This window comes from Stegastes partitus, unplaced genomic scaffold, assembly GCF_000690725.1.
Source record: "Stegastes partitus isolate 25-593 unplaced genomic scaffold, Stegastes_partitus-1.0.2 Scaffold834, whole genome shotgun sequence".
Classification (NCBI taxonomy): Eukaryota; Metazoa; Chordata; class Actinopteri; family Pomacentridae; genus Stegastes; species Stegastes partitus.
The window spans coordinates 100,029-124,766 of record NW_007578565.1 but is presented as its reverse complement, the minus strand read 5'-3'; the positions used below and the strand labels follow the sequence as shown (position 1 = coordinate 124,766).

At 42.1% G+C, this 24,738-nt stretch overlaps 1 protein-coding gene across 3 annotated transcripts in view; it reads right to left on the bottom strand.

Moving 5' to 3' along the window:
- The window catches only part of LOC103365379 (myosin phosphatase Rho interacting protein), a 45,853-nt gene that overhangs the window by 3,858 nt on the left and 17,257 nt on the right, over window positions 1-24,738 (bottom strand). For 2 of the 3 annotated variants that reach the window (XM_008292806.1, XM_008292804.1), the window contains exons 8-20: window positions 19,159-19,285; window positions 18,189-18,293; window positions 15,561-15,617; window positions 15,075-15,143; window positions 14,889-14,978; window positions 13,446-13,555; window positions 12,298-12,859; window positions 11,033-11,170; window positions 6,690-9,293; window positions 3,001-3,148; window positions 2,755-2,872; window positions 345-504; window positions 111-224 (exon numbers count right to left, since the gene is read on the bottom strand). In XM_008292806.1, the coding sequence (XP_008291028.1) occupies window positions 111-224; window positions 345-504; window positions 2,755-2,872; window positions 3,001-3,148; window positions 6,690-9,293; window positions 11,033-11,170; window positions 12,298-12,859; window positions 13,446-13,555; window positions 14,889-14,978; window positions 15,075-15,143; window positions 15,561-15,617; window positions 18,189-18,293; window positions 19,159-19,285 (4,402 nt within the window). The remainder of the gene's footprint in view (window positions 1-110; window positions 225-344; window positions 505-2,754; window positions 2,873-3,000; window positions 3,149-6,689; window positions 9,294-11,032; window positions 11,171-12,297; window positions 12,860-13,445; window positions 13,556-14,888; window positions 14,979-15,074; window positions 15,144-15,560; window positions 15,618-18,188; window positions 18,294-19,158; window positions 19,286-24,738) is intronic. The other variant, XM_008292807.1, reaches the window with a different exon arrangement.

The following is a 24,738-nucleotide window of genomic DNA, read 5'->3' as shown; positions in this document are numbered from 1 at the left end:
AGATAATCAGCTGTTATATAAAACCTTATCACTACAGTGCAGCTTTCAGATGCTTGATATGCAGAGTTTTATACACACGATTGTATTTTATTGCTTTGTTTGAACCTTACTTCTAACTCATAGAGCTCTTTTCCCTGTATCGTGGTGTTTGTGTCTCCCACTCCGTCTTCAGATGTCATCGATCGCATCTTAGTGATTTCTGCTGCCAGACGGTTGTTCAGCTCCTAAAAACATCCCACAGAAGAAGCTCAGCAGAAAGGCAGGTAATGACTGCTTAACACAGCAGTCCCTCGGTAAACATTTGTACACAGCTGAGTTGTGATGGCCGGTGTTTGTGTGTGCACCTGGTTGTGTGCGTTGAGCTCCTGGTTCTCCCTCTGACACTGCCTGAGGGCCTGCCTCTCGGCCTCCAGCGCCTGAGCCAGGTGGGCGTTTTCCAGGCACTTCTGGGAATACTGCTCCGACAACACCTCGATCTCCCGCTGGAAGGAACACAGCTCCTCCCTGAAACACAACGCAACACCACGCTGAGAGATGAACTAACAGCAGCAGTGTGGCTTCAAGAGTCAAATCCTGAAAGCAGTGGTTTGGTTAAATGGTCAATATTCATCGTGATGGCATATCTGTGGCCATAACAGTTTGTTATGAAGCTACTTTAGCCTTCCATCACCCTGACTGAGGTTGACAAACTGTGGTCCAGCGCTGCTTTACTGTCTTTTATTTAGAATCAGTCATAAGTGTGTTATCTTTACGATAACAAAGGTTCCCTTTTAATCTGAGAACAAAATGAACAAAGATCAAGTGGTTCAAGAAACCTTTCACCTTAATGAAATACAAACTGATTTACTGTTAACACCTGCACTTCCACACATGTCACCACCTGAAGCGTTGCAGCGTGTTGAAAACAGGCAGGTGAGCACTGAGCACCTCCATGCAGGTTCCAGCAAGTCCTGAGTGACACCTGCACACTCTGATATTCAGCACCTTATCAGCAAAATGAAACCGCTTTAATCCAGCAGACAGACTTGTCTTAAAAAGCTCCGAAAGGGCAGCAGCTTGACAGGACAGCCTGACAGATGGAAGGCGAGGAGTGGTTTTAAAGAGTTAGAAAAGCTGATAACAGTTTTTACATAAACACGTAGCCAACAGCGATCCCTTAATGCTCTCTATGGACTGGATCACTGTTTCTAATTAACTGCTAACATATTTCTGTACTGACATTTTGATGTATTGGCAATACGCCGATATCAAGAGAAATGTTTATGTGTTAAGTGCAGCTTCATCTGTTTTGCATTACACTAAACTTTCCAAAGCACCTTTACATCCAACATATATTTCTGAAATTGCTTGAAAACAGCTTTTGTTTCATAGCTTGGAAACATTTGGAGCCGAAGCAACAATCTTGCTGTTCCAACGGACGTATAATCGTATGGTTTCTATATCTACAAGAAGAAAAGACAAATTTCTTAAACCACTGTGTGTGGACTGAAGGTACTAGCCTACTGTTAGCTGTGTATCTCCAAGGCTTTCTAATCCCATTCTTCTATCTATGCGCTACCATTTTCAAAATCTCCTTCACAATAAGAAACAACAACAACCTCCGAAGAAGTTTTGTTGAAGACGTGGACTAAGTTGGCTGGCTTAGTTCTTTTGATGAATAGTTTTAAGGATAAAATGAATATGTTTCCAACATTTGTTTTCCAAAGGTCTTACTAACCAGCCTTTGTAGATGAGTCTCGCCACTGGGCAGCCATCTTGGTAATGCCCCTGTGCAGTTATTTTAGCCAAACAGAACCACGGTCCTATCTAAATTAATAGGTAGAGTATGCTGCAATTTCATTGGTCCCTGGGAAAAGAATCACCAGTCAAATCTCGTGAGTTAAAAAGTGTGATGACTTTTCTCTAAAATTGGGTTTATGAAGTATGTTTTCCTGCAGGTTATGCTTCTAACAGAATTCTCCTATACTTTTCTAATTAGGATTCTCTAAGTGGTGAGTCTCTACATTATAATAGTTCAGTTACTCTAACAGGGACGTTCTTGCGTACTGTTTTTATCAGCTATGACTTAATTTAGTCCAAGCATGTTCCATCAAAATAAGTGCATCCCCATCACTATTTTGCAGGGGCACCATTTCTGGGCTTAGCACTGCCCAGGAAAACTTTGACTGCTTTACAGAAATAATGAGCGAATGAAAATGAGTGATAATGAGTGCCATCAGTCCAACAATGTTGTGTAGGCACTGTGGAGACGGGTCTAACTACGAAAGAGTCAATCTTATGTGAAGCCCTTTTTTCCTTTTCATGTTAAGTTTACAAAAAGACATTTCTTCCCTGACAAACTCTTACCTACTCTTTTGGACACATTTAAAATTCCCAGTAAATTGTTTCCCAGGAAAGGCGGCAGAGGAACAACACTAACTTTACTGTGTGCTTTGGAGGGAACCTATGTGGGGCACTTTCGTTGAACAGTGTCAGCTCTATTAATGATATTAGCCCTGCATGTCAGAGGTATTCAGAGAAGGAAATCAGAATGAGAAGTCCTTGACCAAAGTACAGCACAGTGGTACACTGTCGCCACACAGCTAGAACGTGCATGGGTGTGTTTGCCCTGTGATGGACCGGCAGCTGGTCTTTTGCCGTACGTCAGCTGGAACGGGCTCTGGCCCTCCTTGACTCTCCACAAGATAAAGCTGGGTACAGATAATGGAAGTCCTTGACCAACACTGTGGTAATGTGGCAGGTAGGAAAACTTACTCGTGCTGTCTACGGATCTCGTCCATATCTGCATTCTCTGCGTTGCTGTTGGCCTTGCGAGCCTTGTCTAGCTCTTTCTCCAGCTCTGTCCGGTGGGCGTTTTTCATTGCTTCAATTGCTGATGTAACAGACACAAAAGCTTTATTACCAACGTGTACATCTTGTCTTCTAAAACCGTACTACCACCACAATGACATGAGCGAAAACATGACAGGGTAGTTCTGAGAAAAAGACACGAGTATTTACCAGCGATAGTGGCTGCCGTCTCCTCTGCCAGCAGCCTCTCCTTCTCCTCCTGTAGGTTCTCCAGCTCTCTCTGGTGTTTCCTCTGCAGCTCATCTATCACCTTCTGATGGGACTCCTCCATGGCGGCAAAGCCCCTCTCACAGGTGGCCTACGACAAAGAACGAGCATGGGGCAGCTGTGAGTTTACGGCTCGTCTGGACGTGGACCAAAAGGTTCCTCCGATCATGTAACCTGATCGGGAGGAAAACCCCTTGGGCCCTTATATATTATAAACCAGTGCACATCATCCATTTATTTCCAGCAAATAACTTGCAAGCTAGAGCCTGTAAGCCATGAGCAAGTTGAGCCTGTGTGAGTACAAAAAGGGTTAAGAGGAGCGACGGGATACACAATACACTGAAGAAATGCACAGACAATGAGAGAGGCGGGTGTAAGAAAGAATAGCTGCTGCTTCCTGTCACAGCACAACATCCAGGCGGCTGCTGATGGCGCTCAGAAAATCCTTATTCCAAACAGCACTTAATTTGCAGCTAATGTACAAATCCTAATCTGCCTATGGGCCAAATCTTTGATGGAATGTTGGGTTAAGCTGACGGACTAAAACAACCACACATAACCGGGCGTCTGAGACACTACAGGTGAACGTATCCTCAGCACTGGGCACTGTGGAGGTCAGCCTGCCAAAGAAGCACATCTGGACAAAAGAGAGAGAAGAATAATCCTTGTTTTTGCTATATTAACTCCAGCGCAAGTTTCCACAAGAAGGGATTTCAATGGCCTTTCCGACCCAAAACCCAGCCCTACTTCCGTCCTCTATTCACTGCCACTAATCTGAGTACTCAGTTGACTGATGCCTGCGTCCTCTCTTTCTGCCCCGGCCTAACTCCAGCCACACAGGGGAAATGGAGGTCCAGTGTGTTTTAACAGGGATCAACCCCTCCCTAAGAGCTCAGACTTGACTGTGAGAGGCTGAACGCCCCCCCACCCCACACCAGCACAGAGCAAATGTAAACTTCCTGATCTGACATCAGACCAAGCAGCGGCTTTATTTAGAAGCACGTCAGGCTATGTATCTTGTGTGTAAATATATTCTAGGTCGTGGCGGGGGCATGGACTCACTACTCAGGCTGAGATAAAGCTGACTATCTGAGCATCCAACATAAGCCAAACTGATTTGTGATTCACAAAGGATCACAAACGGATCATTGCAAAACTGACAAACAACCTTTTTAATATTTATCCTCATTACATCAATATTTTACCTGATAACCATTTCAAACTATACAATTCGAGCAAAGCAAAGTGTCGACTTTCCTTTATTGTTTTGATGATTAAAACAATACCAAACACATACTTTACAATCTGTAGTTTATCCTAGCCTTAAGCATTCTTGTCACCTATGAAACATCTACTGAAATAAGCAGTTTTCAAAAAGAAAACAAAGTGGCTACATTGAACGTGCAATGTACGCTAACAGATGCAGAAGGTATCTTTCACCTCAATTCTTACAAGAGCATGAAAAGTGTATTACTCCGCTGCTGTAAATAGTTCCCAACTAATCCACAACTTCCAGCCTCTTCAGTAACGATTGCTAAAAAGCTTTAGTGCCCAGCTATTTTAGGAATTTATTTAGCATTTACAAAACAGAAAACAATATATTTGTGGCTCATCAAACTGTTTTCCACTGCAGGAACTTGCCACCAGTTTTATGGTGCCCTAAACTTTTGTGTGTGCCAACCTCAAGAACCACCACTGAAGAACCTCTGTTTTTTTTTTTTTTTGCAGGAGAAAGAAGTATCCACTCCAGGATGGGTCCTTCTCAGCACTCCTGAAAAAACTGAAGTGTGGTGCTCATTGCTAATTGGGTAAACACAGAGAAGACAACACTGATAGGCTCAATTTGGACAGAAGACAACGGGTGCCTATTTTTCTGCCCTCTTGATTTCCTTGTGAAGTAGCAGCGTTCTCCATCAACTATGTAAAATTCCCCATATACAGGCCAACACAGCAAACCTCCTTTGTTGTACTACCTACATGCTCAGAGAGCAGGAGTTACATCCAGAAACTACCACTTGTTGCTTTGGTGCAAAGCCGTGAAAGTGGGCTGATCGTGTGATTGTTTGCGATACTTCACACCTGCCCTGAGTTCCTGCAGTGGAAAGATCCCTATTTTTCACCACTTCAGTAGGAACAGTTGGGACTAAATGTGGCAAACTAAGGAAGTCACAAAGTATTGAGAGACGGACCAAGAACTTGCTGGTTTTGGTCTTTTCATGGAATTTGATGAGAAGGAAAAGTAAAGGTTACCACAAGCCTCAACCTTAAAATGCACAAAGTTTCCTAAAAATGTACTTCTACGTTTAAGGTTCAATCTAACCGCTGCCTAATGAGTCAGTTTCCCACATATCTCTTGCCATGCAGATAATTTAGGTTTGATCTCCAGAGGTTTTCAGTAACCACTGCTGAAATTTCTAAAATAAAATGGTGGTAACTGGAATTTTATTCGCGCTACACAAAGAACCTTTAAATTTGTCACTTTCAAGGCCAGCGTGCCATTCAACCGACAATGCCACTGGAAATGTTTGATCAGTGGTAGAAAATCCTATTCACCGTCCACAACATTAGTGCTTGGATTACATGAAGGAAACGTGAGACATTTATGGTCATTTTCTCTTGCGCTCCATTGTTCTCTCCTTAGACAACACAAACAAAATTCCATTCACTTCCATTTTACTGGGGAGATCTCCACAACTAAAACCAAAATGATCTGCTTGGCCAACAACTATCTTGAGAAATTACGCAAATAAATTGGGTAAAGTCACCCTTCAGTTTGACAAAGTAATCATAGTCAGTGTCTGCTGTCTAGCTTTTTCCAGCATTTCATCAGCAAATTGAGTTGTTGGCTCAGTAGTTATCTTAAGATTTCAGTGATGTCATGAGAGAGCGCTGACAATTAGCCAATTAGCTGCTGACAGATGCTGCCGAATGCTCCAGAAAAAGCTAGAACGTGGACCAAGAGATAAGACTACTTTGTCAAAGAATTGAAATGTTATGCCATCAACTGTCATTTAGTAAAAGCAGGGGATTACATTAAACTGTTAGTAGTAATAGCCGAAGGAAACTAGATTAGATGCATATGAATGAAAGTCATAGCTCATAATAATCTGAGTAACAGTTTTTTTTTTGATTCTTACCAATAGAAAGCGTCAAACATGTCGCAAATGGTCAGTTGTTTGCTGTACGCTTTAATATGCGCCAAAGCCGAGTTCAGATTAGTAAGCACACTAAACTACTAACAGAGGAACTCATCTCACAGGAGACTGGGGCTCACGTGATGTTGTAGCCTGAAAGAAGCTGATGGCTTCTCTTGAATGCTTTTTCTGGGCTAATTAAAATGTATGACATGTATTGGTTGCTTCAGTTGGCTCAGTGGCTGCTACAAGTGATGCTGATGAAGCTTCAACAAAATGGGTTCCTCGACACACAGCTACAGCATCACATAAACCTAGAGGAGGTTAGTTTTCATGCAACACTGAAGAAAAAGTGGGTTACGGAACAAAGAGCGAGTGAAGGGTGAGCGAGGTTAGCAAGGGGAGTAGAGGTCGGGGAAGGAACGGGGATCTGGGAATGCCACAAAGGAAAACAAGGCATCACAGATGGAGGACGGCAAGGACAAGGAGCGCTTCCACCTTCAGGTTTTCCAGGTCTTTCTCGTATTTCAGCCGCAGAGTGGTTATGTCGCCCTGCTCTTCGCGTCGTCTCATCTCTTCGGTCATCACTGAGACTTGGGTCACCAGCTCTTGAATGCGCTCCTTCAGGGTTGACGTTTGGGCCGAGGCCTGTTGCGCTGGTGTCTCCTCCTCATCTGTCCCGTTGCGGTCTTGCTTTGCCAGAGTCATCATGCTTCTCAGCTCTTCCATCTCCCGGTCAAACCTCTCCATGAGGCTCTTCCTCTCCATGTCATGCTTCTTCTTCAGGTTCTCCATGCAGTTTGTCAGGGAGTCGATCTCCTTCACATTTTCTTCTGAACGGAGACGAAGTGTCTCGCTGGCTTTTGCCATTTCCTGCCTCAACTTTTCAGCTTCCTGCTCATAGCCGTCTTTGACGTCCCGTAGCTCCTTCTTGTGCCTGGCTATCACGTCATGAAGCTCAATGGTTTTGTCCACTGAATCTATTGACTCTCCTTCAACCTGGATCAAAGTCTGTTGCCCTGTGGTCATTTTCAAAGAGGTCTCAGATAATTGATTCTGAAGATCTGCCAGTTTGGACTGGAGATCAACGGCAACTTCTCTCAGTTTCGGACAATTTGGACAATCCAAGCTACCCATCTGTACTTCTGGCTGAATTTGCTTCAGCTCTTTGTCATGCTGAACTTTAAGCCTAATGATAATATAAGATGTGTAAGCTTCTTTGAGAGATTCAAGCAGATATTCTGAAGACTGTTTCTGTGCTCGATCAAAACCAAAGCTCGCTAGGGCCAAAGACCGGAGTTTGTCGTCTTTGTCCAGCTTCAAATTGGAAGCAATTTGCGTCAAACTTTGGGACTTGGCCTCCAAAGTCTCTTTTAACTCTTTAAGAATCAGAGCATTTGTTTCATCATCAAGCCAGCTGTACATCGACACCAAATCTGTCAGTACTTTAGTCTCAATGTCTGCCTGTGGACGAATCCTTCTCGTCAAAAGCATCAAGCTCTTCTGTGCCATCATCTGTTCCGCCACCCCTCTTTCACAGTTGTGTCTGCTCTCTTCTGGTTTCGCTTTAACAATGCCCAGCAGCTGGCTCCAGAACTCCCCCTCTAACACCAAATTCGCGTCTTTTCCACTCAAGCAAAGTGGCTCTTCTTTTGAAGAGCCAAATAAAGTGCTTTTCAAATTACAAAGCATTCCCTCTACACTAACATCTACCTTTGCTAACATCTCTACAACCTGATTTATCGCCTCAGACCTCATCTCAAACTCTTCTACTACTTGCTGTAAAAGTTCTTCGTCATCAACCTGCTTCTCTCCTGCCTCAACACACTCGCCAACACTCTTTTCATCTCCAACTGTCTTCATTTCTAACTTTTCTCGTAGCATTCTTATTTCATTTTCTGCCTCTGCTAGTTTCTCTCTGCTGACTTTCTCATGTTCCTGGTTTAGTAAGACTAGTTCACTGTTTCTAGCTTCTAGTTCCTTGCAGCGCTGCTCTGTAGACTGAAGGCTTGCTTCAGCCTCAAACAACTTTTCTTGAGTGTTTTCAAGTAGCTCTTGAAGTTGCTCTTTCTCTGGATGTAATTCCTCGTCTTCGTAATCTGCCTGGAAGCCCAGACCTTTAAGTGTGGCTTCTTTCAACTGGAGCTTCTTTTCAGTGTCTTTGAGGGTGCTGCCAAGCTCCTCCAAGGTAACCAGTGCTTCATGAAGCCTCAATGACTTCTCATTCAGCTCCCTCTCATAATACTCCCTGTCTATGGCGTTAGCTTGGTTTTCAGCAAGTTCAGCCTTCAGTCTTTTCAGCTCTTCCATGACAAGATGATGCTGCTTGCCGCCCTGCTGACTGATGAGTTCGGCTTTCAGTCTGTCTATTTCTCTGTCGGCCTCAGTTAGCTGGTTTACTATCTCCTGACACCGTTGTTTCAATGCTCCATTTTCACTTGTTAAAAGTTCGACCCTCTGAGAGAGCATCCCAAAAGTCGCATCGTTCGTCTGTGAGTGGTTTTCAGTTTTGGACAGGGGACCGTAGGGGCTCTTAATGCTTTCCAAACTTTGCTTCTGAACCTTCCCCACGATATCCTCAATGGTTAGAAGACGGGATTCATACTTGCGGATGCTATCTCCTGCTTTGGCTAAACTCTTTTTTATGATTTCATTTTCAATCTCCTGCTGGTACTTCCAGGTCTCCAAGAGCTTCTGAAGTTGATGCTTCTCTGTTGTCTCTTGATTACAACTATGGAACCTCAACACTTTCCCCAGCTCCTTTAGAGTCAGAGGTTTACCAGTTATCAAGTCTTCGAGCTCCTGAATTGCCTCTGTGCTGTCCAAGAGCAGGAAGTTAACTGTTTTTTGGACAAGTTCAGGGGGACTGCCTTCCAGGATGGATGTTTTTTGGGGTTCAGAAAAGCAAGATTCCTTGATGGGGAGGTGAGAAAGCGAGAGGCCAAGCTGTGCCTGCATACTGCGCTTTTTCAGCTCTTGCAGCTTCAGGAGCTCTTTGGTCTCCTGGTACTTCTTTGTTAAACTCTGTGCTTGAGAACTAACCAGTTCGGGCCTCTTCATCTGGGGCGTCACATCAGCCTCCAGACCCAAAGGGTGCTCCAGCTTGGAAAAGGGGACCAGACAGTTGGTTAACATACAGCAGGGGAGACACAAAGCTTGCTAATTACTTCTCAGCGTTAACTACCAATCATTACCCACTAATTTCTATTAAATAGTGACATTACAATTAGCATTCCCACATCACATAACCTCCAATTATGGTAATGAACAGTGATTCAAAACAAGTTCAAAATTATCTTTGGTTTAATGGTATAAATTAAAAGGCAAGAAAAGAGATTAAATGGCTGGGGTTAGTTAATCGCAACAAAGCATGCACGTTAAATGGTTAAAAGTTACTTCATGTGGTCAGTAATGCAATATTAGTTTCAGCTGCATGGTTTACTCAAGGATAGAAAGCATACCAGGTCCTAAAAACACACATTTCTGAAGTTTCTGGTCCATGTCTTACACCAAAGCGATTATTCTCTGAGAGGAGATAGTGAGTTGTATTATCCAACTTAAACCTATTTTTCAAAAACATTTTCTAACTTTCTCCAACATTAATTGCAAGTAACTGTTTCTAAACCAAAAAGCAACACAAACATTTCATACAGCATACACTACAGGAAATAATAATAATCGCTGCAGTGTTTTTACCTTAAAATCAACTAAAACAAATTAAACCATCTTTAAAAGTAATAGTTCAGCCTCACTCTGGCAAATCCATCCATACGTCGACACGCAAGCAGGTTCATCCGACGTCATACATTTAGATCATGACACAGCTATAAACAATATTTGTTAACAGAATAACAAATGGATGGTCTGTGTAGCAGTTAATAGAAGATGAGAATCTGACGTCCATGCAAATAATTAGAATACAAGCTGAGAGGTTAATATTATTCCATGTCGAGCCAAACGTTTCAATAAGAGAAGCCATTATGCCAGTGACAACAAAGGATAATATCACTCTAATAATTTAAACTGAAGGGGAAAATGAGGAACTACTTTAAAGAATACAGCTATAATTAAATATTAGCAAGGAATCGAGAACAGAAAGATATCTAGACATATGGAGATAGCTAAAGTGGATAATATGAAAATAAAAGATGAACCTAAAACATGAAACAAAACAAAAAATCCTATATTGATGAATGTTCTAGTTAAAAGGGAAAAGCATTCTGTTCTGTTTGCTTTTCATTTTCTATTTTTCTTTTGAGCTTTCCAAAAGTCATGAAATGCAAAGTGCAAAGTCAGAAGTTCATTGAAATTCTATTTTTATTCTATTTCACTTAAACTTTTCAGATGAACTAATTCCTTTTTATGCTCTATGAATATCTAAACACTGAATGATTACATTAAGTTGCCTAATTAAATGGCATTTTTTGCTCTTTTAGAGTGAAAGAATCCTCTGCAAGTCACATCAGCAAACACAAAACTACAGTCCTTGGGTCCATAATCAATGCAATACTTCAATAACTGCTAGCATGAGTTCAGATACATTACAGACCTGTAACATACAGAGAGAGAAGATTAACTAGTAGAAGCCAATGTAGTAACAGGATCTCAATGTTTTTCACATGCAATGAACTCATGCAAAGGCACATATCTGTAGGCATTTTGTTGCTTCAGTGTCAGTTTGTTTGATGTTTTCTTACAATAAAATATAACATGCAGGAAATGTTACAAAATGAAGTAAAAAAATATACTGCTCAGTTGAGAAAATACTTTTGAAATTTACAACATCACAGCAGAATAACATGTAGTGTGACGCAGCTGCATGTTAGCGGGTGATAACTCACCGGAGAGATGTAACCAGTCCGGATGTCCTGCTCTCTCTCCAGAGCTGTTCTCAGCTGGAGCTCCAGCTCCTGCTTGTGCTTGTTTGAGTCGAGGAGCTGCTGGTGACAGCTCTCTAACTGTGCCTTCAGGTCCTCTATCTGCAGGAGCAGCGGTGGCAAAACTGGATTAGTTCAGTATTCCTTTAAAGAACTTGTTTTAATATGAAAATACTATAGTTTGTTGATTATTTAACTGTGTCGATTTAAAGAGACAACTGCCTTTACTGCCATCATGACGGAAATGTGGCAAAGATGAATATAAAAATTATATCTGAGTAAAAGTGAAATAACTCAAAGATTCACCGGCTCCAAAAAATATGTTCATTAATAACTTCCTGTATATAATAATATATAATCAGTGGTTGATTTAAAATCATATGCCAATCAAAAATGTCAGTGACTCATATTTCCAGCTTCTAAATTGGTCAGATTTTATGCTCTCCTTTATCTACATGATCATTCTCTGAACATCCTTTAAGGTTTGGACTGTTACTGAGACAAATCCAACTATTTGATATCATCATCTTGGGCTCTGAAACAATATGATGGGCAGTTTTGGCTACTCTTGGGCATTTTACAGACCAAACAATGGTAAAATAATTAATTACATAATTACAAATAATTTGCAGACGAGCTGATACTTTGACTAGACAACCATCATTGCTTCCCCAGACCCACACTCCTCATACTTCAGAATTACACTACAGAATCCTCTAAAAAGCCAACTTAGAAAATTTTAAACAAGTTTGTGTCGTATGCTAGAAATCTTTAATATTTACAGTTCCAGATAACATATAAAATGTAACAATTTTATAAATTCTATATGAATCTGAATCAAACAATTGGAATAATGGCAATTTAATGCAAAAAAACAAACAAACAAAAAAACAAAGTTAACTTGCATTATTTAAACTCAAACTAAGCAGTAATCTGCAGCAATGGACGTAGAGTAAAGCGTGTGTGCTACAGCAACTGTAAATAATGAATACATCTACTCTGAATCCTACATATTTGCTCGACGCAGACCTATTACTCAACATGAGCAGTGTTAGTATGCAAAGTGTCATGAAGCCATTTCAAAAATCGCCTCAGAAGGTTTGTGCAGGCTCTGTCTGCATGTAGCACAGAAACACGGCTTTCTTGCCAACTTGCTTGTGTACTTAGTACATTTAAATTGGACAGATAGAACAGTTACAAAATTCACTGAATGTCAGAGATAAACATACCCCCTGCTTGTAATTCTCCAGGAGCTGCTCCAGCTCTGCAGTCTCTCTGGATTGCACCGTGGCTGGCAGAGGCACCCTCCTCTCGTCCCGTATGGGCGTCTTCTCCACTTGTCGCCAGTGTTCTTCAATCACCTCCTCCACCATCTGCTGCCTCTCCAAAGACGCTGGACCTAACGGATCTGTGTGCTCAACTCCCTCTTCACTCTCATAGTCCGTCCTCCCTCCTTCTTTACCGGATGTCTGCTCTGAGCCTGTGACGAACTCATACCTCTTCCGCCTCTCCTCTCTTCTCCGATTGCGCTCAAGCTCTCCCATGTCTGCCTGGAGGCTCTCGGCCTCCTGTGCCCGTTGCTGAGCCAGAGCCTGGGCAATGGGCCTGAACTCCGCCCAGTCGAAGGTCTTAGAGCGGCCTTCTCGCCTGCGTTCACGCGCTCGGCTCTTTATGACGCCTGGAGCGGATTCTCTCTCCACGGACGAGGCCTCAGAGGAGGGAGAGTCCTGAGTGACGTCTGGCCTAACCAGACCCTCCAAAGGAGAGAAGGAGCTATGATCCTCAGTTGAGCTGAAAGGCAGTGGAAAAGAAAGGCAAGTAATTTACTGCTTACTTCTCCTCCTCCTCCAAAATGATGCGGCTGTGTTGCGGTTGTTGGAAACAATATGCTCTCTTTCTGGCTGTACAGAGTTTCTGCCAGTGTACTGCAGGCTTGGTTGGAGTGTTGTACTGGCCATTGGCCCACTCTGCTAGCTTCATGTATCATTGCCTACATTTACCAGAGAAACGTGCAGCCCTAAATTGAGGGGTTAATCCTTATTCTTTATCTTTATATGTGTATATGTATATCTTCTGAGAACTGACACAGAAGTAAAATGTATGATATGTTCAACAATTACCATCATACATGCAGTAAAACTAGTTTAAAATAAGCTGCTGTGCTACATACATTTAAAAGAATACTTGAGTTACAACCATAAAGTACCACAAAGTTAGAATACTGACTACACTGCAAATGTGTTTTTAAGACTCAAATGTCAAAATACATCTAATCAGAATCTGATATGTGGCAGCTAAAGTCAAACTGTTTGAAAATACAAAATCTAACACAGAACTAAAACATGTGTATAACAGTACTGATGTGACTCGCACTGACCTCGCTACATCAGGAGCAGTGGAGGGTCTGACGTTCTTCATGACCGCCTGGATCCAGTTCCTGCGTATGCCTGCCGTCATGGCTGACAACGTGTGCACTCCTTCCTGGGTCTGAACATGTACAAGCACCATGAATTACACACTGAGAGCCCAGAAAAACAGCAACACTTTGGTGCAACGCGCTAAAATAAAATAAATATATTCAAAATCCTTTATTTTTTTACACTTGCGCTGCCACTGGTGATTATTTTTCCATTGATTAACCTCTCAACTAGATTACAGATTAGTTGATCACTTTTCCTCCAAAAAAGAAAAACTGACATTTTATTTAAGTTGCTTATAAATTAACAAACTATATGTCAGTGTATGGAATGTAAAAGAAGGTTCAGAGTTTCGAGAGAGTTTTGCATTCTCCAGCTGGAAACTCAATCATGATGAAAATAAATTAAAAAGAGGGCGTATTATTTTAGTGTCTAATAAACCACTTAAAGTGAAAAAAGTTTGGTCTGTATAACGTACAAAAGCTAAAGTATCTCCGTTTCTCTTTTTTGTGTGATGATCTCTGACGTCGACAGCAGATTCGGATACCATGTAAATATGGTAGAATTCACAGCACTGACGTTGTTTTTATTTCATGTGTTTGGTAAGTTTGTCAGAGGAGGTCATGGTTATAAAATCCGGATTTTAGTGTTGCAGAGCAGCAGTTTGTAAGTGACTACTGGTTACCATGGAGTCTAAATGGGCTGCGTCTCGTTTACTATTTCACTCTCATTCTGTCGCAGAAATAGAAAACTCTGTAAATGAGAACAGCATTACTTGGAACTCAGCTTTTTTTCTTTCCTTTTTTTAAAATACAGTATATGTGAGCACAGAGAGCAGGAGAGAAACATGCAGCTTGGCGTCTGTGTGTTTTCTCTTCAGCTGCTGTGGTCTGCCACCAGTCTGCTGCTACAGCCGCCATTGTCTAAAGCTGCAGCAGCTGATCAATGACTGGAGCCAAAACGACTGACGTCATGACGCAGGAATCACATACAGAAGACAAACATTTGTTACAATGAATGGAAGCCCTTTAGAAAAAAAAACTGTAAAAACCATGGGTTGGTTTAAGTCATTGACGTTGATTCAGTCTTAGTGTTATGAATTACTAATCGTGGCAGCCTTTAATGTTTTACTACTCTAGTTGTCAGAATGTGTTTAGAAATCTTTGTTTACTTTAAACAGTATAAAAAGGAGGCTCAAACCCCTACAGACACCTTAGCATGTAGTGTAATCAAGTCCAAACAATCTACAGCCAAACAAAACGACCACATTGTTTCCCCTCTGGCTATAATTACAATGGAATTTCACAGATCAAGTACGTATTACAGGACTTTGCAGTACAATGTACAAAGTAGAGAGGTTAATATGGGAGGAAGACAGAATCCAAACAGGAAAAGCTTCTTACATGAATCTGAAAACCGTAGTTACGTTGCGCCTGGTATTCAGTCACGTTGTAACAGGTGGACAGGTCGATCTCACCATCCAGGTCAGACGCCTGGTTAACATGAGGATGAAGCACAGGACAGCATCATAAAGAGAGTTCATACGCAGAAACAGGAAATAAGCGTGAACTTGAAGTGAATGAGCTCACCTCCTCTGCAATTGAATCCTTGTAGTATCTCAGGCTGTGATCCGTCAACACGAACCAGTACTTCTTCCACTACGAAAAGGAAAAGAGACAATTTGGCGACACATAATTCACAGATAAGAAAGTTGAGCTTAGCAGCACGTTGAACGAATGAAGCAGTAGTCGCATATTGAGCAGTCAATAAAAGCTGCTCTACATGTCAGCAGCTGGAGTCTGCTGCTCTGCATGTCACATAAAGATGCATTTTAAGGCTCCACCCTTGTCTTTTAAGTCTATTGAAGGTGGAACATCAAAGTGTGACCACGGCTCTGTAAAGGCCATAGAACGCTACAGACATTCATGAATGCTGTAGGTTAGATGCTGTTTGAACTGGCTTTGACTCCCTCTTTAGATGGCACTCCTTCTTTGAAAGAAGCCTCCTGTTTTCTCTTAATCAGCTAAAAAAAAAAAAAAAGAGAGGGAGTGGCAGGTCATAACTCCATGAAGTACCTGGCCTTGCTCATCCAGCTTCACCATCCAACCTTTCTTGAAGTTCAGCAAATCCGGCTAAAAAACAAGAGGAAAAAAAAGGATAATTACAGATCATTTGACTGAAATCAACACAAAAGTACATGCAAGATGACCTCAGACATGATCACAAACCATCTCATTTTTTTTGTGTTTCAGCAGCATAGCCACAACTTACCTTGAGCTCAAAAGACAACAAATAAAGCAGACAATAAATTCGTCCAGTAACAGCTATGAAATGACACTGATCGCGTGTCAAATTTGAGTTCAAGATCATACTGTCACCGTTCAAAAATTAAGAGCAACAACAATTCATGCTCAGGCAGTCAGCTGAGGGTAGAAGTTGACCCAGCCAACAGATTAGACAAATTAAAGGTTGAGGATGCAAAATTATGGAAATGTACGCCACTGGTCAGGGGCAACTTCTCCCAGATGTGTTGCTGAGCTGTGCCACTCGCAGAACCCAAGTGCTCAATACTGTCGTAGTCTGCTGTGATCCCACACAGGGGAGGAAATGCTGACACACACACACACACGTGAATGGTGACCACAGGTAGCAGTGGTAAGTCGTGATATACAGTCACATACGCACAGACAACCACTCTTTTCCAACACACTGCACAGAACAAGTGCGATGAACACACAAAGCGGGCAAATCTGCACACAGATGGAGCAGAAGGAGAAGTATAACCTGGAGATGAGGGGGAGAAGAAGGGGCTGCACTGCCCCCTGCAGCATGGAGGTTTGGCCTACGACAACCACACCCTCATAACACCACACCATGGCCAAAGAGAGATTAGAAATAAATCATACACCAACATCAAGGCTTCTCAAAGATCAGAGCTGGTCTGCATCACTTAAAACAAACATGGACGGGTAGATTAAACAGGGCATTTTGTGGATTCTACGAAAGCTTAAAGTATTGCAATGCACAGCCGTGCGTATCATAACGCTCCACTTGTGACAACAGTTGGTAATATTCCCAATAGTCCACGCAAAGCTGACATAAAAACCCAGTGGCATGCTGCTGGGTGATGTCCGCTGAGACCTTTCTCAATGTTTAATTCTCCTAACTGTGTTACCTAACCAAATCCAGCCTCTTGGTGCCCGACAACAACCCGGCGGCCTCTCTCCGCTCAGCTGAAGCCCTGGCAATGCTGCTGACCCTGGATCCTACGGCTTAGCAGAACAGGGGGAGCTTTGTGTGGGAAACTACAGACACACTGACCTTTCAATATTTGAGCGTTAACGTCTAACTAATCAGAACAAATCTGAACCTGCTTGTTTATTTATCAGTCGATTGAACTGGATTCACTTGTTGTGCCTTAAAGGCTGTCTAACAGCAGCACGGTGCAGCTTTCAGCAGATACTACAACCCTTATCACAACAAGAAATGTCATGACTTCAAGTGTCACTGAAAAGATTTACCAAAATATGTTACATAACTGTGAACAATATTACAGGCTTTGCTCACAGAGAGTGAGATTCCAACACTGCAGCTCCACGGAGCTTTTATGTCTGTTTTAGCTGTTTTTAGCCGAGCAGCTTTGATAAACACGTCGCTACTAGCGTGGGTTCAAATGGCAAACAGACTGCTAGCGGATGGAAAAGACGGTCGAGCACTGAGCAGGTGGTTACCTCCTGACTGGGTATTTTGTATTTTGAATTGTTGTGACTAAACTAGAGTTAAAGTGAGAAACTGAATTCATAGTAGGTGTCCTGAAACTTGACTCCAACTGAGTGCTGCTCAATGTCTGTTATATGAGTAGAAAGGTAATTGATTGCCAACACTTCACCCTTAATAGGCATATAAGCCTGTTATATTGTGCTGGCTGTGTATTCATCAGCTTGGTGTAAGGGTTTTGCTCTTAAGCACTAGGAAAATCTAAATTTGATGTCATATGGAGTAAGTAAATAAATCAATGAATATAATTAGACATTCAGGGACCGCATCCAAATTTCAGCTTTATTAATTGAACTATGAACTCGACAAAGTCCACAATAATATCTCCTATTAGAGATTACATTTGCCCTTTGGTCGCACTGGCATGTTGTGAAAACCACAGCTCAGTAGAACACCTGACCAGTTGACCTGGAGTTGAACAGCTTTAAAGGACAATCCACTATTGCACAACACAGTGTGTTGGCCGCCTCATGTATGTGCGGAAACCTCGGTGCTGCCGTGGTATGTGTGTGAGGTGTCTTCTCTTATTTGTTCAGTTTGTTTACTGGTGTTTTAATTGTGACGAGGCAAAGGACAAATTAAACATTTGTGGTAAATACTGTATGTGGTCCCTCATGAGTAAACTGCGACACCGGATATGACAGCACAGCCAATGCCTCACACCTGCACCTGAAACACCTTGAGCAAACAACAGTGGCTGATTTCTTATTAACTCTGCTGCTTCCGTGAGTCTTGCCAATTAGTAAGGAAGGAAGGAAAACCCACTGTGATCTCGGTGAGGGTCATTTCCTTCATGGGAACATTTGGATAATTAGTTTGAGTATGTGTATATTACAATCACACAGTTGCAGAGGATGTTGTTGACATGAACCATGAACACTTTAAAACAAAAAAAAAATTAAAGTCAGAGCAGACCAGACACTTACCGTCATGACTGACTCAGTGGTCCTTCGGTCCAGAGACTTGGCTCTCCTCAGAGGAGGCAGTGTGGAGGGAAAGTCCAGACCTTGACCCACATTGTGCCTCTGGTCCTGAACAGCACACACACACATATACACAGTTTTGTTTTTTCACATTTTTTTCCACCTATGTAAGGTAAAGCAACCGTCATTGTCAAAAATATAAACGATCTTTGAGACATTCTGCAGCAGGGAAACTGTATTAAAATACAATGATGAGCTGTGAAAAACCCAAAGGCTAACTCAGCAGAGCAGTGTACTGAATCCAAGAGAAAGAAAACAAAAACGCACACTGATAGTGTGAGGTGAAACATGCCAGCTCTAAACACTGTGTACGTATTGTCTCAAAGCAACAGCAGAAAAGAACAAACTGTAATGTGTGTGTGCAGTACGAGGCGCACGAGCAGTCCTGGCTGCTTTGTCGGTGTGTGTTTGTGATATTTTCATCTGTGCATAACTCACAAAGATCTAGGGCCAGGACAAACAGTGTCACAATGTGGCTGTGTGTGTCAGAGTGTTAGGGCTCTGTGCTGCTGAAGAGGGGTTTGAGCTGTTCTAGCTCAGCACCAGGGTGGGAAAGGGAAGCATAGTCACCAGGGGAATCCCACCACAGAATGGAAACTGGAAATGAATACAGCACATGCTGCTGACCTCTGACCCACAACCAAAACAAAGACAGGACAGAGAGAGGGCGAGGATGAAGGGAAAAGGGCGAGGGTGAGGGGAAAGATAGAGGTGGTGAGGAGGGTGTGGAGGTGCTGGGTCCACTGCCGAGCTCACATCTGCTCTGCCATGTGATGTTGTTTAACATCACTGTTTACGAGTCTCACCGTATCTATTGTAAACTGCTGCACAATGTTGGCACTGTTGGACCCAACATAACACACACAAACGCACAAAGACACACAAAAAACGCACACAGAGACAGCGATGTTACCTCTCTATGGAAGCGTCTGTGCTCACTTCGGCCCTGTCTGGCTCCACTTCTTCCCGACTCTTCCACCTCCATTTTCTCTGCATTCTCCAGCTCCAAGGCCTCCAACTTCTCAATAACACCGGAGCGACTGGAATTCAACACACACACGAGTCAAACATCCTACAGAATTTACTATTTCTGACATTTAAGCATCGTTCTATTTCCAATTTTCTTATTTCTAAGCACCCTTCTTAGATCTGTGTCCTTGTCTTAAAGCATTTCAGCACAGACGAAGTGTTTTGACCTCGTAATTTAACTGAACTTTTTGTCTGCATTTTATAACACATTCTAAAGATTGACAATGATCATTTTGCGCTTGCATTTTCGCAAATATGCGATCGGTTTTATACTATAACACACTGTGTGAAGGACTGACAGAGCAGGAACGAAACCAGACTTTTTCTACAAACAGTCTGACAATCAGCCACTATTCTGCACCACTAATCAGATCTGTTTTCTGCACAGCTCTGGGATCGGCTAGCTGTTATTGTTATTACACAGTCTTGCTAACTGGTCAGAGTAAACAAAAAGCACATTTTCACTTTTAAGAAGAAGCAGTTTGTTCATTATTCCTATACGTGCAGTAGATGTGGTCGTGTCAGGTCCTCGTTAGACCTCTTCATACATGCAGGCGTGTGTTCACAGCTTTAAGGAATGATTAGCAGGCTTTTCATAGTTTAGGGCCACAGAAAACAGCAATCATTAGTGGTTCTGAACAGCTGCACCTCCATGACAGAATGTAAAGCATCCATCACAGAGACTGGGTGACACGACATCATCTCAGCACCTGCAGAACGGCAAACATTTTCAGATCGCCTCTACAGAGAGACAAGATGACGGGGACCGAAATAGGTGCATGACGAATGAAAAAAAGACAGCTGGAGAGATAAGTTCAAACCTTTGCACAGCTCACCAATCACAGTGTAAAGTGCTGATTTGACATTAGAGCCCTTCAGGCTTTTAAAAGAAAAAAATCGGAGTTCAAGAGTTCGGAGAGCTGAACTAGGGATTCGAAGTAGGAAATAAGAAGATCAGCAAAGATTAGGTCAACTAACTATTTTTCACAGATTTGAAAACTAGTATTTGAGGTTTGTTATTTTGTGATTTGTTTTTAATTTGATTGCTTTTTGAATGGATTTAATTAATGGACAAAAACATGAGACATACAGAGGTAGATTAGCAGTCTGTTTGATAGAAAGCAGTAAAGACTTTTTTTCACCTAGAAATATTGTAGAGGAACTAAAAGAATCTAAAAGTAAGTGGAAATCTTGAGTTCTGATATGTTCATGCCATTGACAAACCCTAAAACCCTGCTAGTGATACAAGCAGCTTCTTGACAATGTGACTGAAGCTGAAAACAAGTGATGAGAAAGATCTGTGAGCAGCCAGCGTTGATCAACACTGCAAACCCCATCTTAAGAGGTTCAAGGCCACTAGACACTTTCAAAGGTGGGCACTGTTTTTTTTTGTAGGACCAGGACTGATGACTGCAGAAGGCAATTTGGTCTCTGGTTTCTTGTCAAAATAAGGCACACTGCGATGTAAGATCCACTGAATTCTGAAGGTGGAGTAATAATTGTACAACACCTTCTGCCACAACATCAATTCAGAACGCGACATATCAGCGACAACAATAGACAGAACTGAGATGGCTGCTGCATTGCCATTTTTTGTGCTAGCTTATATGGAAAATTGTACATTGCTGATGCTGCTGTTTGAAAGAAATGACTGACTGAAATAGTACATGAAGAGGAATGGAGAAAAAATTGGATCTTGTTGCTGTTGTCTTCTCCCAGTTTAACCAAACAAGCAGCAACTTCAGTAGTAGTTTTCAAGACCACTCAGAAGCAGCAACCCTGCAGTAGGTCCTACAAGGGCAGTTCCTGGAGTTGGAAGCAGGTGCAGACAGCCCTAAAAGGGGCCCTAAGTTCCTGCAGTAGAATTATGGCCAATACAGATAAGATTCCCCGGTTCCTCAAACAGTTCAGGGCCCTCAAGCAAAGTTCCTGCAGAAACCGGCAGTTAAAAAGGCTGTTTGCCCTGTAAGCAACTTCTTTTTCTGAATACAAGTAATCTTTGCTCAAGCAAAGCAATACAACAAGACAAAACAAAACTGCTGTTGCTGCCATCAGGCCATATATCAGCTTCTGACACTGTGAGAACTTCACCTTTTACCAAATGTAAAGGGCTTATCAGTGCTACCGTGTATATACAGTAATTTAAAATATCACATGCACTGAAAGCCTAAATTTAGGGTAGGACGCCCGCAGGGATGATCAAAGCTTGTTCTACTAGTCAAGTTAGAATCAGCTGAATGTCTATAATGTAAACATGAAGATCCACAAATGTTTCATAAACGGCCAATCATGTGTTGTATAGCTACACCATCTGCAGCTGATTATGTTAAAATGACCCTCTGCTTCTGAGAAAGATCCATCTCGAGGGTGCAATGAGCAGCAGACCACAGATCCAGGAACAGCCTACGCTCACGAGTGTCCATCTGCAGCCGTCCTCAATCTGTGACACAGTACACCGCCTGCCCCAACACATTCCCACACAGGCCTTTTGTTCAGTGACAGAACAATCTGCATTACAGAGAGGGAGAGGATGAGAGGCAGTGGGAAATATAGAAGTCTTTTGCCTAAATGCTGCCCATATTTGGGGACTCTTCTGCGAAAGCTGCTGTCCTTAAAAGGGAATGAAGAAGAAGGGAGGAGGACAAGGCCAGTGTGAGACCAAAGGCTCACTAAACGTTTTTTTTTTTTTGTTACAGACAGAGATCAAAGTTTCAGTTTAGTTCCTGTTTTTTTTTTACTGCAAAGGCTGTAGAGGAAAATCTCACCCCATTTAAAGTTTAACACTCACCCGTATGTGCAAACAAACTGCTTCCATTCATCCCATCATTTAGTTCATTGTTATCAACACATCTTCTGTGTGTGGACATTTCAGGTGTCAAGATACAAATTTAAGTTTGGCCAATGGAGCCTAACCAAAACAGTATTTTGAAGGTTTGTCTTTCATCTATCTGGTCAATTGCTTTTTGTTTTTTAGATTTAGTTGTCAGTACACTCGGCTCCTGCTGACTCTATTTAGACATTTAGAGGACACGTACAACAAAAGCTGCAGTTCTCGAGTGACACACGCTTCTTAATGTGAAAGAATGAGCAGCAGTGATTGAAAACGAAAAGATGAAGATGAGTGTTTTCTGTTCCCTCCCTGGCTTTCATTACAGATGGATTTAAAACCGGATGTTGCCACTGAACGATTGAAGAGCTCCTTTTTGAGCTGACCCTGGCCCCACTCTGCAGCTTTCATTACAACACAAATGATTTGACATTTTCCACAGAAAATTTTAGCAATTTTGTCTTCTTTGGAAATATGTGCACAGACACCTCGCCATCAAATTGAATTCATCCCCCATGCCCACCCACAGTATGAAAGCATCTCTTTAAAGTTGTTTAAGCTGTTCAGTAACACATGACACCTGTAAACACAAGGAACACTGAGGAACCCCTTTATTTATTAGACTGCTAATTCTACATGGGACATTTAGGTTAGGACGATCTCTTGATTATAACATGCTCACACACCCTGTATTTTCAGGCATTTAACTGGATATTCAGATTTTTTTTGTTCATGCAACAAGTCATGACTGACCACTTGTATTCTGTTAACCTTGTTTGCCTCCGACTGCAATAAAAGTCAAACTGGCTTTAAGACAAAAGTGACGCAGATGCTTATTCAGACATAAGGCCGACATGTTAACTCGTCATTGCATATACGTGATGAGGTAAATGTCCAAAATGGGCTCCAAGGCTGCCTGCCTGGATGCTCTACGGACATGAAACAAACGTTGGCTCACTTAAACCCTAACTGGCTCAAGTGGACCAGTAAAGTCGTGTGTTTATGGGGCAGTATGTGGGCACTCCTCCTATTTTCCTCTCCTCCTTTTCCTTTCAGGCCTGGCATAAATGGAGGGACTGAATGGTGCAGGAAGCTGGCTCTGAGGGGAAAAAGATGACCGACCAACTCCCCTCACCCACTGGATTTACTTGAAATATTGCCGTTTCTGTTGTGTGTGAGTCTAAGACCTGTGACCTCTTCACAAACAGCCTCGATGGCCAAGAGGGAGATTACTGAATGGAAAGTACAGAACCTGTGTTTATGCAGTCTGTGCCTACAGTTAGGCTGTTGACAGACAGGGTGCTTATTAAGTAACAGATTTTCTCACACACACATGAGGGAGAAACTCAGAGCACAACAAATCCCAGTATGTCTTTATTTCACCAAATGCAGCCTTTTCTCCTCCCTCCTGTTAAAAGTACACCAGTTGTAAGGCTGTATGTGAGCACATCAAAAGCTTCTTGCGTCACTGGACTGTGTATATAGATGCCTTTAAAAGGATAAGCCAGAGGCTCAAGTATTTCCAGATCACAGTGTCGGTAGCACAGAGCTGAGATTCCGAGAAAGCCGTCCACTAACCTGGTTCATCAGGTTAAATCACAGGCTGATTAAATTCTTCACCTGTCAGTGAGGACAGCGAGGTGTAAATCACTTCCTCTACAGTCTGAGCTGCATGCTTGTGTAGTTGTTCAAGCCTTTTTATAGCAAAAAAATGACAACTTGGAACACTGAGAGTGAATTTGTTCTCACATTTACACTGACATAGTCACATGTTAAACGGCCTGTGTATAAAGGACAGCTCAGTGTGCAACATTTACTCACAACAACTTTGAGCAAAGGTCATCGTGAGTGTTGCTGCCAGTCTGGAGTGGGTGGGTCGATCAAAAAGTGGTTTTTCAACACCAGCATTTACAGCTTCAATGAGGCACAGCTCCATCTCAAGTGTTGTCGTGTGTTTATTTTGGTTATGGTGTGCCAGAACTAAGGTGGAATGGCACAACAGATGAAAAAAAAATAGGCAAAGCAGAATTTATTTTAAAGGGACACCACTGATTTTACATGTTGAGATCAGTTTGATCATCCTGAACACCACTCAGCCTGTGAAAATAATCACATTTGGTCATTAGAGTTATCTTAGCTTGGGCTAGGAGCTATATGCTAATTTTAATCAATTTCCATAACTGATATTCTGCCATCTTATCTGTTTTGGCTTTATCTATAATAATTAAATTGCATAAAATAGTAGCTTTTTTCAATATTGCATAAGTTTCAATTCCATCTGTCCCAATGGAACAACTGCCCGACAAAATCCAAAGTAGCCAGCAATGTTTTCTCTTCTCTGGACAGCAGAGAGGTCTGTTTGTTTTACAGTCTGTGTGGCTACATTTCTATCTGTAACGCCATCTCACTGAACAGTAAGAGGCAGCCAATGGTACTTACAGCAAATACACAAAACAGTTTCTGACAGCTACACTGCATGTCTCTCCTCTTTTGCATTAATTCTTATTACATTCTTAATGCCTTAAATTATCCCTAGAAATGACTGAATCATCATTATTAATCCCAGCTTGGATACTACAAACTGGATGGATTTTATAAAACAAAAGGGCTGTTGCATGAGCTGTTGTCTCTTGCCTA